The 20,746-nt window shown below is 50.5% G+C and overlaps 1 protein-coding gene across 1 annotated transcript in view; it reads left to right on the top strand.

The window, feature by feature from the left end:
* EEF1A2 (eukaryotic translation elongation factor 1 alpha 2) overlaps positions 1–20,220 on the top strand; it is a 32,931-nt gene extending 12,711 nt beyond the window's left edge. Inside the window, exons 4-8 of the mRNA XM_077335845.1 lie at positions 866–1,162; positions 12,769–12,919; positions 15,938–16,194; positions 18,449–18,683; positions 19,863–20,220. Coding sequence (XP_077191960.1) covers positions 866–1,162; positions 12,769–12,919; positions 15,938–16,194; positions 18,449–18,683; positions 19,863–19,990 — 1,068 coding nt within the window. The 3' untranslated portion in view covers positions 19,991–20,220. The remainder of the gene's footprint in view (positions 1–865; positions 1,163–12,768; positions 12,920–15,937; positions 16,195–18,448; positions 18,684–19,862) is intronic.
* Positions 20,221–20,746: the final 526 nt, after the last annotated feature.

Genomic DNA, 20,746 nt, shown 5'->3' with positions numbered 1-20,746 from the left:
CCAGATTAATCATCTGCAGGAAAATTAAATGTGTTTTTTTTCCTTGCAAAATAAGCTTTCTGTGGGCTTGCTGAGCCAGATCCATGCGGGGGTGGCCAGACTGTGGCACTCCAGATGTCCGTAGATTATGCCATGTAGCCCCCGCACTACAGAGAATGGTTTTTAGGAGAAGTAGACCAATGTCTCAGGAACCACTGGACTTAACACCTGTTTACCTGTTTTCCCTCCCTCCTTTTTCCTGGTTCCCCAGAGTAGTTTGTGTATGTTTGGTGTAGTGGTTAGGAGTGTGGACTTCTAATCTGGCATGCCAGGTTCGATTCTGCACTCCTCCACATGCAGCCAGCTGGGTGACCTTGGGCTCACCACAGCACTGATAAAACTGTTCTGACTGAGCAGGAATATCAGGGCTCTCTCAGTCTCACCCACCCCACAGGGTGTCTGTTGTGGGGAGAGGAAAGGGAAGGCGACTGTAAGCCGCTTTGAGCCTCCTTTGGGTAGGGAAAAGCGGCATATAAGAACCAATTCTTCTTCTTCTTCTTCTTCTTCTTCTTCTTCTTCTTCTTACATATGTACATACACACATAAACACACACGGTACTGCATGTATGTATATGTATGTATGTATGTATGTATGTGATTTATATCCCGCCACGCCCATACAGTGGCTCGAAGCCTGAAGAATGTTTCAGGGGTCTCTCAACATTAAACAAGTTGAGAAAGGCTGTACTAACCGCTACCCCCATTGTCTCTCGATAGATGTGAAATTACGGATCGGAACCTCAACCTCGTCCTTTGGGGTTCCATCAGTCCATGCCTGTCAATGTTGACCAGCTCTTCCCTGTTTCTCTGCCTTCTCCACCCGCAGGCTGACTGTGCCGTATTGATTGTGGCGGCCGGCGTAGGCGAATTCGAAGCCGGCATCTCCAAGAACGGTCAGACCCGGGAACACGCCCTCCTGGCCTACACCCTGGGAGTCAAGCAGCTGATTGTGGGCATCAACAAGATGGACTCCACCGAGCCCCCGTACAGCGAGAAACGTTATGATGAGATTGTCAAGGAAGTGAGCGCTTACATCAAGAAGATCGGCTACAACCCGTCCACCGTCCCCTTTGTGCCCATTTCCGGGTGGCACGGGGACAACATGCTGGAACCTTCTCCCAACGTAAGTAGATGTGGGCCCATTCTCGTGGGGGTTTGCAGTTCCCAAATCTGAATTTATAGGCCTGCTAGGGCTGAATCTGCACTTACTGTGCTTATTCCGTTGTGGATCCTGCTGAATCCAGATCGATTTGAACTCGGGTCTTCCTCTATTCCTCCCCCTCCCCATTGAAACAGAAAAGCACGTGATTAGGGAAGCTCAGAACGGGGGGGGGGGGGGGGAGCGAAGCGCAGCAGGAGCCTCTTTTCTTGAAGGCAGGGATGGGGGTGGGGGGAGAGGATTGGGGACAGCAGAGGAGGGAGGAAAAAACCAAGAGGCAAATCTCTACCAAGAGGTTAGGGCTTCCCCCTTAAGGCACGTTTGCAGCCTGGGAACAAGGAAGCCTTTGAACTGAAGCCTTGGCCAATCAGGGCTTCTCTACCACGGAGGCTCAGCAGCAAGTAGAGAGATGCATGCTTTCTCATGCTGATTTTTCAAATATTGAGGGTTATATCCACTCCAGGATATTGCAGGGGAAAGGTAGGGTCACTCCACATCAATCATGCTTTTTGCAGAGGGTAAATTTAAATTGGATAAAATAAAAATGGAAATCGCATTGAGTGAAGACGGCAGGGACTGAATCAACCTGGAATTGGAATAAAAGCTCCGTGCAGATTCACCCCAGGTGTGTCGTGTAATCAGGAGATCTGAGAATTGTCTGTTAGCCAAGTGAGAGATGTTTCAAGGTGGTTAGCCCTTGGCTGCCTTCGCATTTAGGTGGTTCGCCTCTAGGCTGCCCCTAGAGTTCCTTGGAGGAAGCTGAGAATTTGTGGGAGCTCAGAATATTATATAATCCAGCTCCCATGTCGGATGGAAGAGAGGGTCAAATATTATTTATTTAGGCACTTTATTACCCCATTTTTTCTCCCGAAGCACTTTAGAAACATAACTGAAAGACAGCATACCTGACAAGAGGAGGAATCTGGTGCATTCTGAAGTGTGAGCCGAGTGCAAGGTTAAGTGCATGCCCCAGAATCCTTTGCTACATGCATAGAACCCCTGGCCAAGAACAGGGTTCTTCAGCAAATTGATCAGTGCAAAAAGGGGTATGATGGTAGGAACTGCAATTTGGCTACTGCAAGTCATTCTCCGGTTGTGTCTGGTATAATTTTCTTGTGAGGCAGCTATAGTCCTCTCCAAGAAGATATATTAGTATCTGGACTGTACCACTTCATCCTGTCCATTAAATGGCTTCTTAATGTATTTTAAATGGATTTTATAGTATTTTATTTTTCATTGTTGTGAGCCGCCCTGGGTCCTTCGGATGAAGGTGTGGGATATAAATTTGGAAGAGCAGGGATCAGCAGGGCCCGTAAGACGGCCAATCCTACGGCTGAGAATCATAGAACCATAGAGTTGGAAGGGGCCATACAGGCCATCTAGTCCAACCCCCTGGGCTATCATGTCCCCTCTCAACCTCCTTTTCTCCAGGCTGAACATTCCCAAGTCCCTCAACCTATCTTCATAGGGCTTGGTCCCTTGGCCCCAGATCATCCTCGTTGCTCTCCTCTGTACCCTTTCAATTTTATCTACGTCCTCCTTGAAGTGAGGCCTCCAGAACTGCACACAGTAATCCAGGTGTGGTCTGACCAGTGCCGTATACAATGGGACTATGACATCTTGTTATTTTGATGTGATGCCTCTGTTGATACAGCCCAAAATGGCATTTGCCTTTTTTACCGCTGCATCACACTGCCTGCTCATGGTTAGTTTACAGTCCACACGTACCCCAAGGTCTCGTTCACACACAGTGTTACCTAGAAGCGTATCCCCCATCCAGTAGGCATGCTTTTCATTTTTCTGACCCAGATGCAGAACTTTACACTTATCTTTATTAAATTGCATCTTGAGGGCCCTAAGTCTAGGGCCCTCAAGATGCAATTTAATAAAGATAAGTGTAAAGCTGTCAGATAAGTGTAAAGCTGTCAGTTTAGCTGTCAGTCTCCTGATGCAGAATCACATGGAATTTTTTTCCAGAGTTCACGATACGTTTATTGGTGTAGAAAAGTGGCACAGGAAATGACATCTATATATCAAACGTCTATATCAATATAGCGGCCCCCCTTCCACCGGTGGTAGAGAGGGTGATTTGACCTACATTTTAATAATTTAATTTAATAATTTAAATGCTGTAATCGTGTAGCTGTTTTAACTCACGGCTGCACCAACTGTTGTGAGCTGCACCAAGCCTTCAGAGAAGGGTGGCTGAGAAATGTGATGAATGTATAAATAATTGATTTTATTTTTGAAAATCCGTTTCTTCCCCTCCCCATTTTGGGGACCAAGCTCCGTTCGATTCCAGGAAGCCGTGAGTGGATCCCTAGGTGTCGATTTGAGCTGCAAGGGAGACCTGATGGGATCAAGGGAGTGTATGGATGAGGGCCGTGGAAAGAAGGGGTGTTTTCTCTCCCCCCCCCCTGCCGTTTTTCTCCCCCCTCCCACTGAGTGCTTTAAGGGGGAAAAGTGTATTTTCTTGGATTAAGGCCATCTAGGGAGCTTTCCCGATTGGAGTCTTCAAGCAGCGGCTGGGCAGATAGATCCTTCTCCTGGATGCTGGAGGCTGATCCTGCACTGAGCAGGGGGTGGGACTAGATGGCCTGCATGGCCCCTTCCCACTCTAGGATTCTATGGGTCTAGTTCAGCAGTGGAAGGGGCTGCCTGAGGAGGTGGGGAGCTTCCCCTCACTGGCCGTCTTCAAGTAGCGGCTGGACAGATCCTTCTCCTGGATGCTGGAGGCTGATCCTGCACTGAGCAGGGGGTGGGACTAGATGGCCTGTTTGTCTCCTGCTGACTCCATGATTCTAAATGACATTTCTATCTGGATAAGAATTAGCAGGAACCCCCCACCCCTCCCTCAATATGACGGTCCCTGTGCACAGCTGGCCTCCTCTTGGATGCTTTGTCCCCCTCAAAAACACATCTGGGGAATCTGGACCTAGACTCCCAACACTGCAAGCCATTTATCCATCTGCCTGTTAAGGATTTTATCCCACCATTCCTCCATGTGTAGTTCTGCTCCCCTCATTCTTCTTCATAACAACCCTGCGAGGTAGACTGAAGTAGAAAAGTTTTGAATTTTTTTAAAAATTATTTTATTACTTTTAAACCACCCTTCTCTACCAAGCGGGCTTGGGGAGGTATACAAAATATATAGACATTAAAATCATTAAGACATAATAAAACATTTAAAAAATTTGCTATTGCTATTTCCACTGCTGTTTTTCCTGTTAGCTATTCTCTCTTAGCACTGGCATGGGAATTTCTCCAAGGGATGATCTCAGCCATCGGCCTGGCGGAAGGGTGCCATTTGACAGGCCCAGCGGAACTTGGTTAGTTCCGTCAGGGCCGGGGTCCCAACTGGCCCTGACCAGGCGGGAGCCAAGACCAAAAAGGCCCTGGCTCTGATTGAGGCTGGTTGGATTTCTTAGGGGCCAGGATTGCCGGCAAGCTGGTATTAGCCGAGCACAGAGCTATCCAGGGGGGTGTACTGATCCCAACTAGCATTTCCGTGGGCCCAAGTATGGTGTGAACAGAGCACACGAATCCTCCTCTTGGGAAGCACCAGATCAGCCAGTCAGCTTTGTGGCCGAGTGAGGATTCGAATCCGGGTCTCCCCGGACCTAACTGCAGGGCCTCTCTGACTTTGACTGGCTTGGCTGCGGAGGAGAGAAAGTGCCCGGGTGGTACTTCTGGAGATCCGTGCGTTGACGCTCTCTGGCTTGCACGGTTTCTTCTCCCCATGGAACTGCAGAGGAGGGATTGTTAAACGTATGAACAGGGGCTTTGTCTCTGCAACAAAGCCCCCCCTTGTCTGCAGGCTGCAGGCTTGGCTCCCTGTTCTACCTCTGGCCGTTCCCTCTGTTTCTGTCGGCCCGTTTTTCCTCCAAACCTTCCTGGGGAGGGAACGGCGGGCCTTTCTGACTTCCGAGTTTGCCTCGTGCCTCAGTCTGGTGCTTCATTCTCTTAGGTAGGGTGGGGTGGACCAGTATGAATTTATGTATTTAATTTATATACTGCCCTCCCAGTGGGCCAGCTCAGGGCGGTGTTCCCCATGACGGTCCCAACTTCAACAAAGTTAGAACAGTCCGTTAAAATCCAGTTTTAAAACATAAAAGAGGTAAGATTTAAAATTCAGTGACAATGTGGTTCAGCATCTGATGTCAGGTATCAGAATAGCAACATTCCCAGTTGCCTTCTGTACTCTCCCGGAATGAGCGTATGGCCTGGGGGAGTCTTGTTTCATAGGGAGGGCCCAGTAGATGTTACTGTGTCACTGGCCCCAACCAAGTTCCACAGTGGTGTGGTTGTGTTACTTTAAATTTTGCAAGGAGTTAATGGTATCCCAAGCACTGAAGCTGCATGAACATAAGAAGAGCCTTGCTGGATCATACCTGTGGTCTCTCCAATCCAGGATCCTGTCTCACACAGTGGCCAGCCAGTTCCTCTGGAGGGCCATTAACAGACTATGGAGATCGAGGCCTTCGTAAGAACATCAGAAGAGCCCTGTTGGATCAGACCAGTGGCCCATCTAGTCCAGCATCCTGTCTCATACAGGGACCAGCCAGTTCCTCTGGAGGGCCAGCAACAGGGCAGAGAGGCCGAGGCCTTCCTAAGAACATCAGAAGAGCCCTGCTGGGTCAGACCAGGGGTCCATCCAGTCCAGCATCCTGTCTCATACAGGGGCCAGGAGGGCCAATGACAGGGCAGAGAGGCCGAGGCCTTCATAAGAATATCAGAAGAGCCCTGCTGGATCAGACCAGCCTCCTGTCTCACTTAGGGGCCAGCCAGTTCCTCTGGAGGGCCAACCACAGGGCAGAGAGGCCGAGGCCTCCCTAAGGACATCAGAAGAGCCCTGCTGGATCAGACCAGGGGTCTATCTAGTCCAGGTTCCTTTCTCACACAGGGGCCAACCACAGGGTTATAGAGGCCGAGTCTTCATAGGAACATCAGAAGAGCCCTGCTGGATCAGACGAGGGTCCATCTAGTGCAGCATCTCACCTCCCACAGTGGCCAACCAGTTCCTCTGGAGGATTCAGGGAGGGGAGGGATGGGGTGGAGGCTATCTGCTAGATACCTGTAGCTTACTCTTTGTGGGCCTACCTTGACCTAGACCTGGGAACTACACCTGGTGCAAAATGTGGCTGCCCGGGTCCTCACAAGGACCCCGTGGAGAGCCCACTACCTGCTCTCTGACAGCTACTTTTGGTTGCTGGTTGAATTCCGAATCAGGTTCGGGGTCCTGCTCTTACCATTTAAGGCCATACGTGGTCTGGGCCCTGTGTACTTAAGCGACAGCTTCTCCGAATCTGTCTCCTGAAGGCCGCTGCAGTCGGCCAATTCATAGAATCACAGAATCATAGAGTTGGAAGGGGCCATACAGGCCATCTAGTCCAACCCCCTGCTCAACGCAGGATCAGCCCAAAGCATCCTAAAGCATCCAATTTCAACTTGTTCGTGGTCCCTGGCCCCAAAGAAATGGGTTTGGCCTCAACCCCAGTCAGGGCCTTTTTAGTCTTGGCTCCAGCCTGGTAGAATGAACCACCAGCAGAGATCCGGGGCCTTTCGGAGCTGCAGGACTGTACCCCACTGCTGGGGTATGGTTGAGGCCAACATGGGGCACCCAATGACATCAATAAAGGCCTCCTTCCCCACCTTTTCTCACTGTCACTGCCACTATTACTGGAGTCTGGATATCTGGACCCTAACCGTAATCTGGGAATTTCTTTCTTTATTTAGGGATTTATATGCCACCCCTCGACAAGAGCCTCTTGTGGCGCAGGGTGGTAAGGCAGCAGACATGCAGCCTGAAAGCTCTGCCCATGAGGCTGGGAGTTCGATCCCAGCAGCCGGCTCAAGGTCGACTCAGCCTTCCATCCTTCCGAGGTCGGTAAAATGAGTACCCAGTTTGCTGGGGGGGAAACGGTAATGACTGGGGAAGGCACTGGCAAACCACCCCGTATTGAGTCTGCCATAAAAACGGTGGAGGGTGTCCCCCCAAGGGTCAGGCATGACTCGCTGCTTGCACAGGGGATACCTTTACCTTATACCACCCCTTTTGGAGATACAGTCTTGCAGAAATCAAAACACAGTAAAGACCAGTGTACTCTCTCTATAAAACAATATAAAACTTATTTCTTTATTATATTTATACACCGCCCTCCCCAGAGGCTCAGATCAGTTTACATAAAACGTATAAACAATACAAGAAAGAATCCATAATATACAGATGACCATAACATTAATACTATGAAATCTGATAATTGTAACCATGGTAACAGTGCAACCAGGTCCAGGAGCAGAATGCATGGGTGAATTTCTGGGAGGGAGGGAGGGAGGGGGGGCAGGGGTCCTGCAGATGTTTCTGGTTTCGCTCTGTCTCAACCAAATGCCTGGCGGAGGAGCTCCTTTTTGCAGGCCCTGCGGAACTGTTTTAGCTCCATCAGGCCCCTGATCTCCTCCGGGATTAAAAAAATTTAGATTAAAAAAATTTTTAGAGCCACGATCAGACTTTGTAGCATCAGCCAAGACCCTGGAATTCGAGAAGTTGTAACCTGTTGAGTGTTAGCCATGAGGAGCTGTGGGCAGAGGAAAGTTGAGAGGAAAGGTCAATTAAGTTTAGCTGGATAGTCAGAGCATGGGCTTTTTCACAATGAAATTTTTGCTGCTTTACGGATTTGCTGTTTCAAATGCACGTCTGGATTTCCTGCCGACTTTGGGAAGGGAGGGGCGGCCTATCCGTCTGATAAAACTACGAAGAATTGGGATTTTCTTTTTTCTCGGAGGAGAAATGGCGCTATCTTGGCACCGAATGCCCCCTCTCCCCCCCCTTCCCCTTCCCAATTGGTGTAAACTCCAACTAGGCCCCCCTCGGGAGTGTGAAACTCCCCATTCAGCCTGAGCCTGTTTCTTGAATGGCTTTTTGTGCCTACGGAAATGAATACACGAGGGTGGCCATCGTTTTGGCTTCCTTTCCTCGCTTCCTCCCCCCCCCCCCCGTTTCTTTCCTATTCTGCTCCGTTTTTTTTCCGGCAGGGCTTCTTTCAGCCAGGAGCCGGTCAGGTGACCTCTTCGAGGCGTGTCACGTGATTGTGTCGAGAGAAAAAAAAATCGGAACGGGTCAGACTTGGCGTCTGGGGAGAGATTAAAGCTGGCGAGTCCTCTTGACAGGCGAGGGCAGCTGTCTCCGTGTCCTTCCCCCCCTCCCCGCTTTCCGGACTTGTGTTTGACCTCCTTTGGGGGAAATAGGACACGGATTGAATGCACCAGGGAGATTCTCTCGGGCTCAGAAGACTAGGGGCCTGGGTGGGCCGTGGCTGGTTCAGAAGGAAGCGATACTTAGTGGCCTTAGGAAAAAGGCAGTGGTCATTTCTCTTTCTCTCCAAAATGAAAAGTCACACTGATGGTCCGTGCTGGGATTTCTTACGGCCTTTAGAACAACCATTCCCGACTTTTTTGCTGTTGAGAAACCCCTGGAACATTCGTCAGGCTTTGAGAAACCCCAGAAGTGGCGCAATCGTGCAGAATAGGGTTGGGAAGCTGAGCTGTGGACACGCCCCTCCCCTTCCCACTCCCTCTAGGCCTATCGTTGGCCATTTTTTTTGAGGGGTTTGTCATGATCATATATGGTGGTTTTTGTTGTTGCATGTTTATTCGGTCAGCTGACCCATAGGACGCAAAAAGCTATAATATCGAGCGGAAGTTTTTCTCCAGTCCTCTTGGCAATACAATGGGGATTTCCGCCAGTCACATGCCCGCTGAATATTCCGGCCCCGTCACATGACGTCACCCACGTCCTCCTGATAGATCGACACGTCCTCCGTTTGAAAGGGCTTCTTTGGGCGTGGCATAAAGTGGATTCACCAACCTAAAAAGCGTGAGCTACCGGAGAGCAACCAGCAGGCAACCAGATCATCTAGTCCAACCCCCTGCAATATGCAGGACACAAACAACCCTCTTGCTCCTCCACTGTCACCTGCCACCCCCTTGAACCTTCACAGAATCAGCCTCTCCTTCAGATGGCTCTCCAGCCCCTGTTGAAATATCTCCAAAGATGGAGAACCCACCACCTCCCGAGGAAGCCTGTTCCGCTGAGAAACCACTTTCACTGTCAGGAATTTCTTCTGTATGATTAGACGGAATTTCTTTTGAATTAATTTCATCCCATTGGTTCTGGTCCGTCCCTCCGGGGCAAGAGAGAACAATTCTGCTCCATCCTCTATATCAGGGGTAGTCAAACTGCGGCCCTCCAGATGTCCATGGACTACAATTCCCAGGAGCCCCTGCCAGCATTCGCTGGCAGGGGCTCCTGGGAATTGTAGTCCATGGACATCTGGAGGGCCGCAGTTTGACTACCCCTGCTCTATATGGCACCCTTTTAAGTACTTGAAGATGGTTATCAGATCCCCTCTCTGTCATCTCCTCTCCAGGCTAAACAGACCAAGCTCCCCCAGCCTTTCCTCCTACCTCTTGGTCTCCAAACCCCTCACCCTCTTTGTTGCCCTCCTCTGGACACGCTCCAGTTTGTCTACACTGTGGAAGAAACCTCTGGCGAAACACAGAAGGGCTGGGACCGTATCAAGCTTTATTTGGTGGATATATATTTCTGCAGTATCGCTTGATGGAAACCCTCTTCTCTGAATAATGTCTTCCGGATAATTTTCATGGCATATCAAGATGGAATTAGGAAATGAACAAGACTTCTTTGATTAGTAAGGCTTCATTTCATAAACAGATGCTGGCCATGCACGGATCATTGTATCTTTTCCATTCGTATCTCACGCAGGGGCAAGATCAGTTCCCTGCAATTTATGGCGTGTGTCCCTGATGCAATCAAAAATACTGATGAGGCTGCTGTAGAGGCAGTTGGCCACCAGTCGGCGCTCTTGCATAAGCAATTATGTGTAAAAAACGGTAGTGGCAAGGTATCAAGAAAAAGAATTCAGCAGTGGAAAGAAGGCGGGGAGCCCCCCCTCAATTACAGTCTTCCAGCAGCAGCTGGACAGATCCTTCTCCTGGATGCTGGAGGCTGGTCCTGCAGTGAGCAGGGGGTGGACTAGATGGCCTGTGTGACCCCTTCTCACTCTGGGATTCTCGGAGTCTAGTTCAGCAGTGGAATGGGCTGCCTAAGGAGGTGGGGAGCTCCCCCTCACTGGCGGTCTTCAAGCAGCGGCTGGACAGATCCTTCTCCTGGATGCTCGAGTCTGATCCTGCCCAGAGCAGGGGGTGGGACTAGATGGCCTCCATGGCCCCTTCCCACTCTGGGATTCTAGAAGTCTAGTTCAGCAGTGGAAGGGGCTGCCTAAGGAGGTGGGGAGATCCCCCTCACTGGCGGTCTTCAAGCAGCGGCTGGGCAGATCCTTCTCCTGGATGCTCGAGTCTGATCCTGCCCAGAGCAGGGGGTGGGACTAGATGGCCTCCATGGCCCCTTCCCACTCTGGGATTCTAGAAGTCTAGTTCAGCAGTGGAAGGGGCTGCCTAAGGAGGTGGGGAGATCCCCCTCACTGGCCGTCCTCAAGCAGCGGCTGGACAGATCCTTCTCCTGGATGCTTGAGGCTGATCCTGCATTGAACAGGGGGTGGGACTAGATGGCCTCCATGGCCCCTTCCCACTCTGGGATTCTAGGAGTCTAGCTCAGCAGTGGAAGGGGCTGCCTAAGGAGGCTGATCCTGCATTGAGCAGGAGGTTGGACTAGATGCCCTATAGGGCTCCTTACGAATCTAGGATTCCATGAATCTAAGAGGAGGAGAAATGAGAGGCTCTGATTGATTTCTACATCTGGAATGTCCAGTTGCTTTTCCTGTGTTAGTTGCAGCTGCACTGGGGTCCAGTTTGAATGGGAGGCAGAGCTTAATCTCGTCTCTGCATCCATAAATGCAAAAAACCTATGTATGTATTGTATTGATTCTTATTTCTATACCGCCCTCTTATCAGCCTCTGTTGCGATCTGCAAATACCAATTTGCTGGTGATCTCTGACCTCTGAGGAATTCACCGGGCCGAAGTTCCGCAAGTCCTGTAAAGTGGTGATTTTCCACCAGACCTACAGTTGAGACCGGGATAAAATGAGAAAAAACCTCCCTCTGCCTTTTCCGTCGTAACATCGCCTGTTATGTCAGCCATTCCCCGCAACGAAAGACTGTCCCAGCAGAAACTTAGAATAGCTACATCCAGAAAAGCCAGTGGAGCTATGAAGAAATAGTTTAGGGATGTTTAATTTTTAAACAATAATATTTTTAAAGAGGTTCAGTGATGCTTTAGGATGTATTACCGATGCCGTGTGAGTCGTCCGGAGCCTGCTTGCAGGAAGCAGAGGGCTACAAATTAAAATATAATAGTAGTAGTAGTAGTACTAATAATATCCTCTGTTATTGGCTGTTCAGAAGAACTGGTTGGCCCCTGTGTGAGGCAGGATGTTGGACTAGATGGACCCCTGGTCTGGTCCAGCAGGACTCTTCTGATGTTCTCATGAAGGCCTCGGCCCCTCTGCCCTGTTGTTGGCCCTCCAGAGGAACTGGTTGGCCACTGTGTGAGACAGGAGGCTGGACTAGCTAGACCCCTGGTCTGACCCAGCAGGGCTCTCCTGATGTCCTTAGGAAGGCCTCGGCCTCTCTGCCCTGTTGTTGGCCCTCCAGAGGAACTGGCTGGCCCCTGTGTGAGACAGGAGGCTGGACTAGATGGACCCCTGGTCTGACCCAGCAGGGCTCTCCTGATGTCCTTAGGAAGGCCTCGGCCTCTCTGCCCTGTTGTTGGCCCTCCAGAGGAACTGGCTGGCCCCTGTGTGAGACAGGAGGCTGGACTGGATGGACCCCTGGTCTGATCCAGCAGGACTCTTCTGATGTCCTTAGGAAGGCCTCGGCCTCTCTGCCCTGTTGTTGGCCCTCCAGAGGAACTGGCTGGCCCCTGTGTGAGACAGGAGGCTGGACTGGATGGACCCCTGGTCTGACCCAGCAGGGCTCTTCTGATGTTCTTAGGAAGGCTTCAGCCTCTCTGCCCTGTTGTTGGTCGTAGATGGCTAGATGGACCCCTGGTCTGATCCCTCAGGGCTCTTCTTAATGTTCTCAATGTGGGGGCATACAGTAGCTGTTTGGGGCTGGGAGTGGGTTCATGAAAAAGCGTGTGCCTCAGACATAACTGCTGCATTTGTGATCTGATCTGGGATCCGCCACAGCTGCAACGTACAAAGTAAAGATTGTGGGGGAACACCGAATGACCCCTTGTGTGGTCTTTTGTCTTTGGTTGACCTTTGAGTTGCATTGACCTTCTCGGCCCTTTGGGATTTATCCTCTCTGGCATCCCCTGTTCGGGGTCCCTTGAGAGGCAGTCTAGTGTAGTGACCAGCTGGGCCTTGAGAGACCCGTTTCAGCTCCACGCTCTTAACTGGGTGACCTTGTGCCCGTAACTTTCTGTCAGCTTAGCCTCCCTCCCTGAGCTGTTGTGAGGAGAACACGGGGAAGGGACATGGTGCACGATACCCTTGGCTGGGAAGGGGAGAACAAGAATGTACTACAGAAGTGAACCTTAATCCCTCAGTGATGGTTTTCTAGTTCACACTTCTGCCATTTTGTCTTCCAGATGCCTTGGTTCAAAGGATGGAAGGTGGAACGCAAGGAAGGGAATGCCAGCGGAGTGTCCCTCCTGGAAGCTCTGGATACCATCCTGCCCCCCACCCGCCCCACAGATAAGCCTCTGCGTCTGCCTCTTCAGGACGTTTACAAGATTGGAGGTGAGTGGAAATCCTGGTCTCCGTTTCTGCAGTTCCTGGGGAAAACATTGTCTGTTTCTACACATAGAATCATATAGAATAACAGAGTTGGGAGGGATCTCCTGGGTCTAACCCTCTGTGCCATCCAGGACACAAACAACCCTGTCGTTCATCCGCTGTCAGCTGCCACCCCCTTAAGCCTTCACAGAATCAGCCTCTCTGTCAGATGTCTACTCAGCCTCTGTTTGAAAATCTCCAAAGATGGAGAACCCACCACCTCCCGAGGAAGCCTGTTCCACTGAGAAACCGCTCTAACTGTCTGGAACTTCTTCCAGATGTTTAGATGGAATTTCTTTTGCAATAATTTCATCCCATTGGTTCTGGTCCGTCCCTGTTGGGCAAGACAGAACAATTTCTTGGTATAGACTTTGAGGTCTGCGTCTGCTCCATAGGCAGTGCGTGGAACTGTTCCCCAGCTCTTGGAGCCTGCGGGTACTCCTGGGATCAGGGCTTGCGGGTGCGGTAACAAAATGGCTGCCGCAGGTGGTGGAGCAACCCACAGCATGGCTGCTGCAGGAGGCGGAGCCAACCCCCACTTGCCATGGAGCAAGGTTGTGAGGAACTCTGAATAGCAACCCTTCCAATATTTCAGGCATACAATCTGTTTTGCTGGATGCCTTCTAATCTGCACAGCCAATCAGAAGGCCCCTGGGACAAAGCTCCGCCCACTTTCTATAAAGACTTGATAGGTGCCAGAAAAGGTGTCAACGGGCCCTATCAAAGCCTACTTTGCCTCACAGGGTTGTTGTTAGGATAAAATGTAGGCCAGGAGAAAGATGGGGAAATACAATACCTGAAGTTCCATGTATGTGGCCTGCTGTCAGGTTCTAACTGATTTCCCCAATAAGCAGACTCTTGTTTGAAGAAATCTCTTTATTTAAGGGTTCATGAAGCAGGTTCATGATGCTCTTTTCCGGTATGGCTACTCCAAAGACCCCTCCCCAATCCTCTGGCGCCATTGCTCAGTGGAATTGCTTGGTGTTTCCAGGACGTAAACCTGCCAAAACAAACTAAGCCCGTTTGGTGTAGTTGTTAGGAGTGCAAACTTCTAATCTGGTATGCCGGGTTCGATTCTGCGCTCCCCCACATGCAGCCAGTTTGGGCTCGCCACGGTGCTAATATAGCTGTTCTGACTGAGCAGTAATATCAGGGCTCTCTCAGCCTCACCCACCCCACAGGGTGTCTGTTGTGGGGAGAGGAAAGGGAAGGCAACTGTAAGCCGCTTTGAGCCTCCTTCGGGTAGGGAAAAGCGGCATATAAGAACCAACTCTTCTTCTTCTTCAGTAATCTCAGAGCTCTCTCAGCCTCCCCTCCCTCACAGGGTGTCTGTTGTGGGGAGGGGAATGGGAAGGCGACTGGAAGCTGCTTTGAGCCTCCTTCGGGTAGAGAAAAGCGGCATATAAGAACCAACTCTTCTTCTTCTTCTAAATGCACAAACTGCACAAGACAGATCACGATCAGAAGATAACAAGGCACAGAGGAGGCTCTTTGGAAATTTACTGCGAGCCGAACACAGTTCACATTTCCAATCTGCCCTGTCCTATGGACAACGAATGGCAGCCAGTAAATGATAAAAGGATACACAGGATAAGTGGAGCACGGATACAATTAGATGCGACACAGATCACGGCAATATCATGGCAAGAGCTCAGGCAGATTGTGGGTGGGTGGTCAGGAAAGGGTGTGCCCATACTTGGCTCCTGTGGCCCTTTCTTGCAGGCCCAGAGAAATGCTGATCGCCACTTTGGGGTCAGGAGGTGAATTTCCTCCAGGCTAGACTGGCCAGTGATTCTAGTTTTTTTTTTGGGGGGGGGGCATCATCTGGATTTGGGGTCATCTTGGGTGGGCAGGTAGTTGTGAGTTTCATTTTGCAGGGGTTGGACTAGATGATCGTGGAGGTCCCTTCCCACTCTAGGATTCTATTCTGTGATTCTGTGTCACAACAGAATCTTGGCCCGGACACAAATCACCTGCATTCATGATTTCAAATTGGTTTGTATTCCTTGCTGCTTCTTAGGGCCGATTTTGAAACTGCAGTGAGAAAGAGGACGGGTGGTCGGGAGTTTTGATAAGCAAACCCGCCCCCCCCCCCCATCACCTCCATTTTGCTTTCCAGCTCTTAAAATGTCTAGGCCTACAGGTCACAGGCCTTGCAGGAGGTAATGCCAATGATTCGGGTTTGAAGGTGTGCTTTTGAGCAAGCGCGTCTTACAAAATCTGGCCTGAGGTGCAGATGACTGGCCCTAACGCTACAGAATGTTCATACACATTCCAGCTCTGGTTAGCCAGAGCTCTGTTTTGCGGACCCTGTGGAACTGTCAGTTTGGTGTCGTGGTTAGGAGTGCGGACTTCTAATCTGGTATGCCAGGTTCGGTTCTGCGCTCCCCCACATGCAGCCAGCTGGGAGACCTTGGGCTCGCCACGGCACTGATAAAACTGTTCTGACCGGGCAGGAATATCAGGGCTCTCTCAGCCTCACCCACCTCACAGGGTGTCTGTTGTGGGGAGAGGAAAGGGAAGGCGACTGTAAGCCGCTTTGAGCCTCCTTCGGGTAGGGAAAAGCGGCATATAAGAACCAACTCTTCTTCTTCTGTCTAAGGTCCTGCAGGACCCTGATTTCTTGTGGCAGAAAGCCCTGGCGCCAGTTGAGGCCAATTTGACTTCTCTAGGGCCAGGAATCCTAAGTAGATTCTGATTCCCTAGATCTCAACTGTCTCTAGGGACATACTTGGGAGTACAACAAACCTGTAGAGGGTAATTGTGAGAATTTGATGAGGTCCCAGATATGCTAAACAGAAATCCTATTTCTCTCACAAGTATCTGTTATAGGCAACTTTGGCTCTCCAAAGCTTATTCCCTGAAAATCGGGTTGCTATCCAAGTGCTACTGGTCCAACATGGCTACCCTCTGAAACCATCTTAGGACTCTGGGTGTGTCTTCTGTGGCTCTGATTTCCTCCCCTCTCGCCATCCTCTGCAGGTATCGGTACTGTCCCCGTGGGCCGCGTAGAGACAGGGATCCTGAGACCTGGCATGGTGGTGACCTTCGCCCCCGTGAACATCACCACAGAGGTCAAGTCGGTGGAGATGCACCACGAGGCCCTCAGTGAGGCCCTCCCTGGGGACAACGTTGGCTTCAACGTGAAGAATGTCTCTGTGAAGGACATCCGCCGTGGCAACGTCTGTGGGGACAGCAAGTCTGACCCGCCTCAGGAGGCTGCCCAGTTCACTTCTCAGGTCAGCGGGGGAGTTGGCGGCAGCCATTTTGAAAAACGGCGGCCATTTTGAAAAAGGTTCCAAGGTCATGTTGGTCGTTGGCGCTCTGTCTGGGTCCTTCAGAAGTGGAGATGGAGAGTTGATGTGACCCTTTTGTTTAATTTTTGTTAATTAAAGGTTCTGGTAATTACCTTCAAGGCCATAAGTGGTCAGGGCCCAGTGTACCTGAGGGACCGCCTCCCTGCCTGTGCCCCCAAAAGAGCTCTATGCTCCGCCACCAACAACCGGCTAATAGTCCCTGGCCCTAAAGAAGCCCGCCTGGCCTCGACTAGGGCCAGAGCCTTTTCTGTCCTGGTCCCCATCTGGTGGAATTAGCTCCTGGAGGAGATCAGGGGCCTGATGGAGCTAAAACAGTTCCGCAGGGCCTGCAAAAGGGAGCTTCTCCACCAGGCATTTGGCCGAGGCCAGGCACAATCAATCAACAACATCAGCAGGGCCCCTGCCCCCCTTTCCCTCCCCCCCCCACAGAAATCCCCCGATTCCTGGGCCTGTTTATATTATTATTGTTTAATGTTATATAGTTACTCTGTTATTATCAGTTAACAATATTAATGTTATAGTTAGTTATATGTAATGTTTCCTGTATAGTTTTCAGTTCTATGTAAACTGCCCTGAGCCTTCGGGGAGGGCGGTATATAAATGTGAATGAATGAATGAATGAATGAATGAATGAATGAATGAATGAATGAATGAATGAATGAATGATTTGGAGGCAGGCTCTTTTTACCATGTTTTTACATCACTTCTGAGCACAGATAATCAAGACACTTAACAGTCACGTTAAAAACATGGATTAAGGTTTAGGGTTGGCAACCTTCAGGTGGAGTTTGGAGATCCTGCCAAATTACAACTGATCTTTTAGATTAGAGCAGACTTTCTCAACCAGGGTTTTGTGGAACCCTGAAGTTTCTTGACAGCCTCAGAAGGGTTTCCCGAATGGGTGGGAGTTCATTAAGTTTGTATATTTTAAAAAAATTTATTAAACATTTATTGGGTGATATGGATCATATATGGATATGACCCCCCCCCCCCAAATGGCCAATGATAGGTCTGGAGGGGGTGGGAAGGGGAAGGGTCCAAGGTGGGCGTGTCCACAGCTCTGCTCCCCAACCATATTCTGCACAATCATGCCACTTCTGGGGTTTCTTGAAGTCTGAAGAATGCTTTAGCGGTTTCTCAACAGTAAAAAAAATTGAGTAAGGCTGATCTAAATAATCTCTAGCATTCATTGGATCTCATGAGTCATTGCAGTACTGGGGAGACAATTCAGGATATTCTGGTGGACCAGTTATTGGATCAATTGCAAGATTTGTTTGTTTTCCAGCTATGCCATCCGAAGGATGGACTCTTAAATTTTCATACATCACAGTTATGTCCAATGCTTAAAAACCTTTTCATGTATAATATTGGGAGAGGTGTCTTCCTTTCGAGTTAGTTCAAGATACCAGACACCTTGTTTTTGTAAAGGACGTTAGAAGTGTCTGCTTTTCAGCCGACTTCCACAAGAGGGCAGTGTTGCTAAATCTCATTGCTCTGCCTGGATCAGCTACACATCCTTTTCAACCTTTTGACCATGGAAGAACTCCTAAAATGCTTTTCAGGCTTCTAGCAACCCCGGAGGTGTTAATATGCGCCTTCAGAAACGTGGGTTCAGAAGTAAGATGCGGAAGCCATCCAAACAATGAATCTATCATTTAAGATTTCCATTGTAGAGAAAGAGATCAGCTCTGTACAGCAACAGGGAAAGTGGGCTCCATTGATATAGAGTGATATCAGCGGCTATCCAAACTTCTAGGAAAGGCTGTGGAACCCCTAGAGCAGTGGTCCCTAACCTGCGGGCCGCAGCCCGGTGCCAGGCCGCAAAGGCCATGGCTCCGGGCTGCGGCTCCCTCTCCCCGCGCCCCCCCCGCAGTAAAAAACTTCCCAGGCCGCAAGCTTGCGGCCCGGGAAGCTTCTTACTGCGGGGAGGGCGGGGAGAGGGAATCACCGGGAGGGCGGGGAGAGGGAGCGTGGGTGTGGCCCGCTCGGGTGCGGTCCCCGCGGGCGCGGCCCGATGCCCTGCCGGTCCCCAGCCTCATAAAGGTTGGGGACCACTGCCCTAGAGAGCTCTTGTGGGACCTCAGGGTTCCCAGGAACCCCAGTTGGGTATCCCTGAGAATCCACAGCTATCTCCTTCAGTCTTTCTGAAAATTTTGTTTTGTTCTGCGCTCCACAGGTGATCATCTTGAACCACCCTGGCCAGATCAGTGCTGGATATTCACCCGTCATCGACTGCCACACTGCCCACATCGCATGCAAGTTTGCTGAGCTGAAGGAGAAGATCGACCGACGTTCCGGCAAGAAGCTGGAGGATAACCCCAAATCTTTGAAATCCGGGGACGCCGCAATTGTGGAGATGATCCCGGGCAAGCCGATGTGTGTGGAGAGCTTTTCCCAGTACCCACCCCTGGGTGAGAATTCCTGCTTTATACCATGTGCCTTGCAAAACGGTGTCTTGACCTGGATGGCTAGGCTAGTCTAATGTTGGAAGCTAAACATGGTTGACCCTGGTTAGTACTATGGTGGGAGAGATCAGGGGTTTGCTATGCAGAGGAAGGCCAATAGCAAACCACCTCTGTTTATCACTTTCCTTAAAACATAAGAGAAGCCATGCTAGTTCAGGCCAGTGGCCTATGCAGTCCAACACTCTGTGTTCCACAGTGGCCCAAACCCAGAATCCATCAGGAGGTTCACCAACAGGGCCAGCACTCCAGTAGCCCTTCCACTGTGCCCCAGCTTGGGGAGGAATTTAAAGGGAGAGGCAGGACACATTATCAGCTGTTTGGTGCCCTGTCCGCTCCCTTTAAATGCTTTCTGCACCTTCCAAGCAGCTTTGCCTGGGCTAGTGGGAAGAGCATTTAAAGGAACAGCAGTACGTCAAACAGCTGATAATGACAGGTGTCCCTCCTGCTCCCTTTAAATTGAATTTAAAGAGAGTGGATGGGATGCCTGTTCTTTTCCCATCACCGTCTCTGGCACAGCCTGACAAAGCAGGGGGGGATGCATTTAAATGACTGAATTGTGGCCAAATCCCGATTCAGCTACTGTGATTTGGACCGTTTGAATGCAGGGAATCGGATGCAGGGAATCAGGGAATGCAGGGAATCAGATGAGCTGAAAAGAACTCCAGTCAGCATTGACTGGGGTAATTTTCAACTTGTCCAAGTCAAACCCCCAATGCCTAGTGGGGACTCAAACCCAGTTCTCCAGCTCAGAAGCCACCGGTCTTAAGCACTCCTCCAATCCGGCTGTCAGGAACTACAGCTGTTTGAGGTCAATAATAGACTTCAGTTCTGATCCAGCAGGGCTCTCCAGATGTTCTTAAGGCAGATTGACGTTTTCATGAGTTCCAGAATGGAAAGACAGGCAGTAGCTCTGCCCCGGCACCACTGCCAACATCGGTCAGCCACCCTCTAAACCAGGGGTAGTCAACCTGTGGTCCTCCAGAGGTTCATGGACTACAATTCCCAGGAGCCCCTGCCAGCATTTGCTGGCAGGGGCTCCTGGGAACTGTAGTCCATGAACCTCTGGAGGACCACAGGTTGACTACCCCTGCTCTAAACCTCTCCTCCGTTGCGATCCCCCTGCAGGGCGTTTTGCCGTGCGCGACATGCGGCAGACCGTGGCGGTGGGCGTCATCAAGAACGTGGAGAAGAAGAGCGGGGGCGCCGGCAAGGTCACCAAGTCGGCACAGAAGGCGCAGAAGGCTGGGAAATGAATCGTAGGCGGCCCGTGCCTCACCCAGAGAACATCCCCACGCTCAGGATGCCGCCACCTTCTCCCCGAGGCACACGCGTGCACATCCGCTTGTAAGAGTCTGCACGTCAACGACTGGATGCTCACCATTAAGGTCCAGTGGAAGTTCTTTAAGAGGAAAAGCATGTCCCGGCGTTTGTGAGGCTTTGTGTAAAATTTTACCAATAAAACCGGTACAACATCCACAGTGAAGGCGCTTGGGGGACTCCGTCTCTGTGTGTCTGAGCGTCAGTGCCTCTGCCGCGCACCTTTTGTCACTCATGCTGCGCCCTCCTCCGCCTCTCGGCCACAGGCTCAGGGGAACGAGAAGTCAGGCTGTCCCACAGCACTACCCTTCTTGCCTCTTTGAGAAGGTCTATTGAGCCATGGCCATTTCATGGTCAGGCCCTCTTTTGCACTCGTGTCAGCAGAGCAGTAGGGACATCGGCAGATAAGGTAGCCCCAATCTTCCTTCCTTCCTTCCTTCCTTCCTTCCTTCCTTCCTTCCTTCCTTCCTTCCTTCCTTCCTTCCTTCCTTCCTTCCTTCCTTCCTTCCTTCCTTCCTTCCTTCCTTCCTTCCTTCCTTCCTTTCCTTTATTTTTCTTTTTCTTTTTCTTTTTCTTTTTCTTTTTATTTTTATTTTTATTTTCTTTTTCTTTCCTTCCTTCCTCCCTCCTTCCTTCCTTCCTTCCTACCTTTCCCTTTCCCTTTCTTTCCTTCCTCCCTCCTTCCTCCTCTC

Source organism: Paroedura picta, chromosome 4, assembly GCF_049243985.1.
Source record: "Paroedura picta isolate Pp20150507F chromosome 4, Ppicta_v3.0, whole genome shotgun sequence".
Classification (NCBI taxonomy): domain Eukaryota; kingdom Metazoa; phylum Chordata; class Lepidosauria; order Squamata; family Gekkonidae; genus Paroedura; species Paroedura picta.
This window is presented reverse-complemented; position numbering and strand designations above follow the sequence as displayed.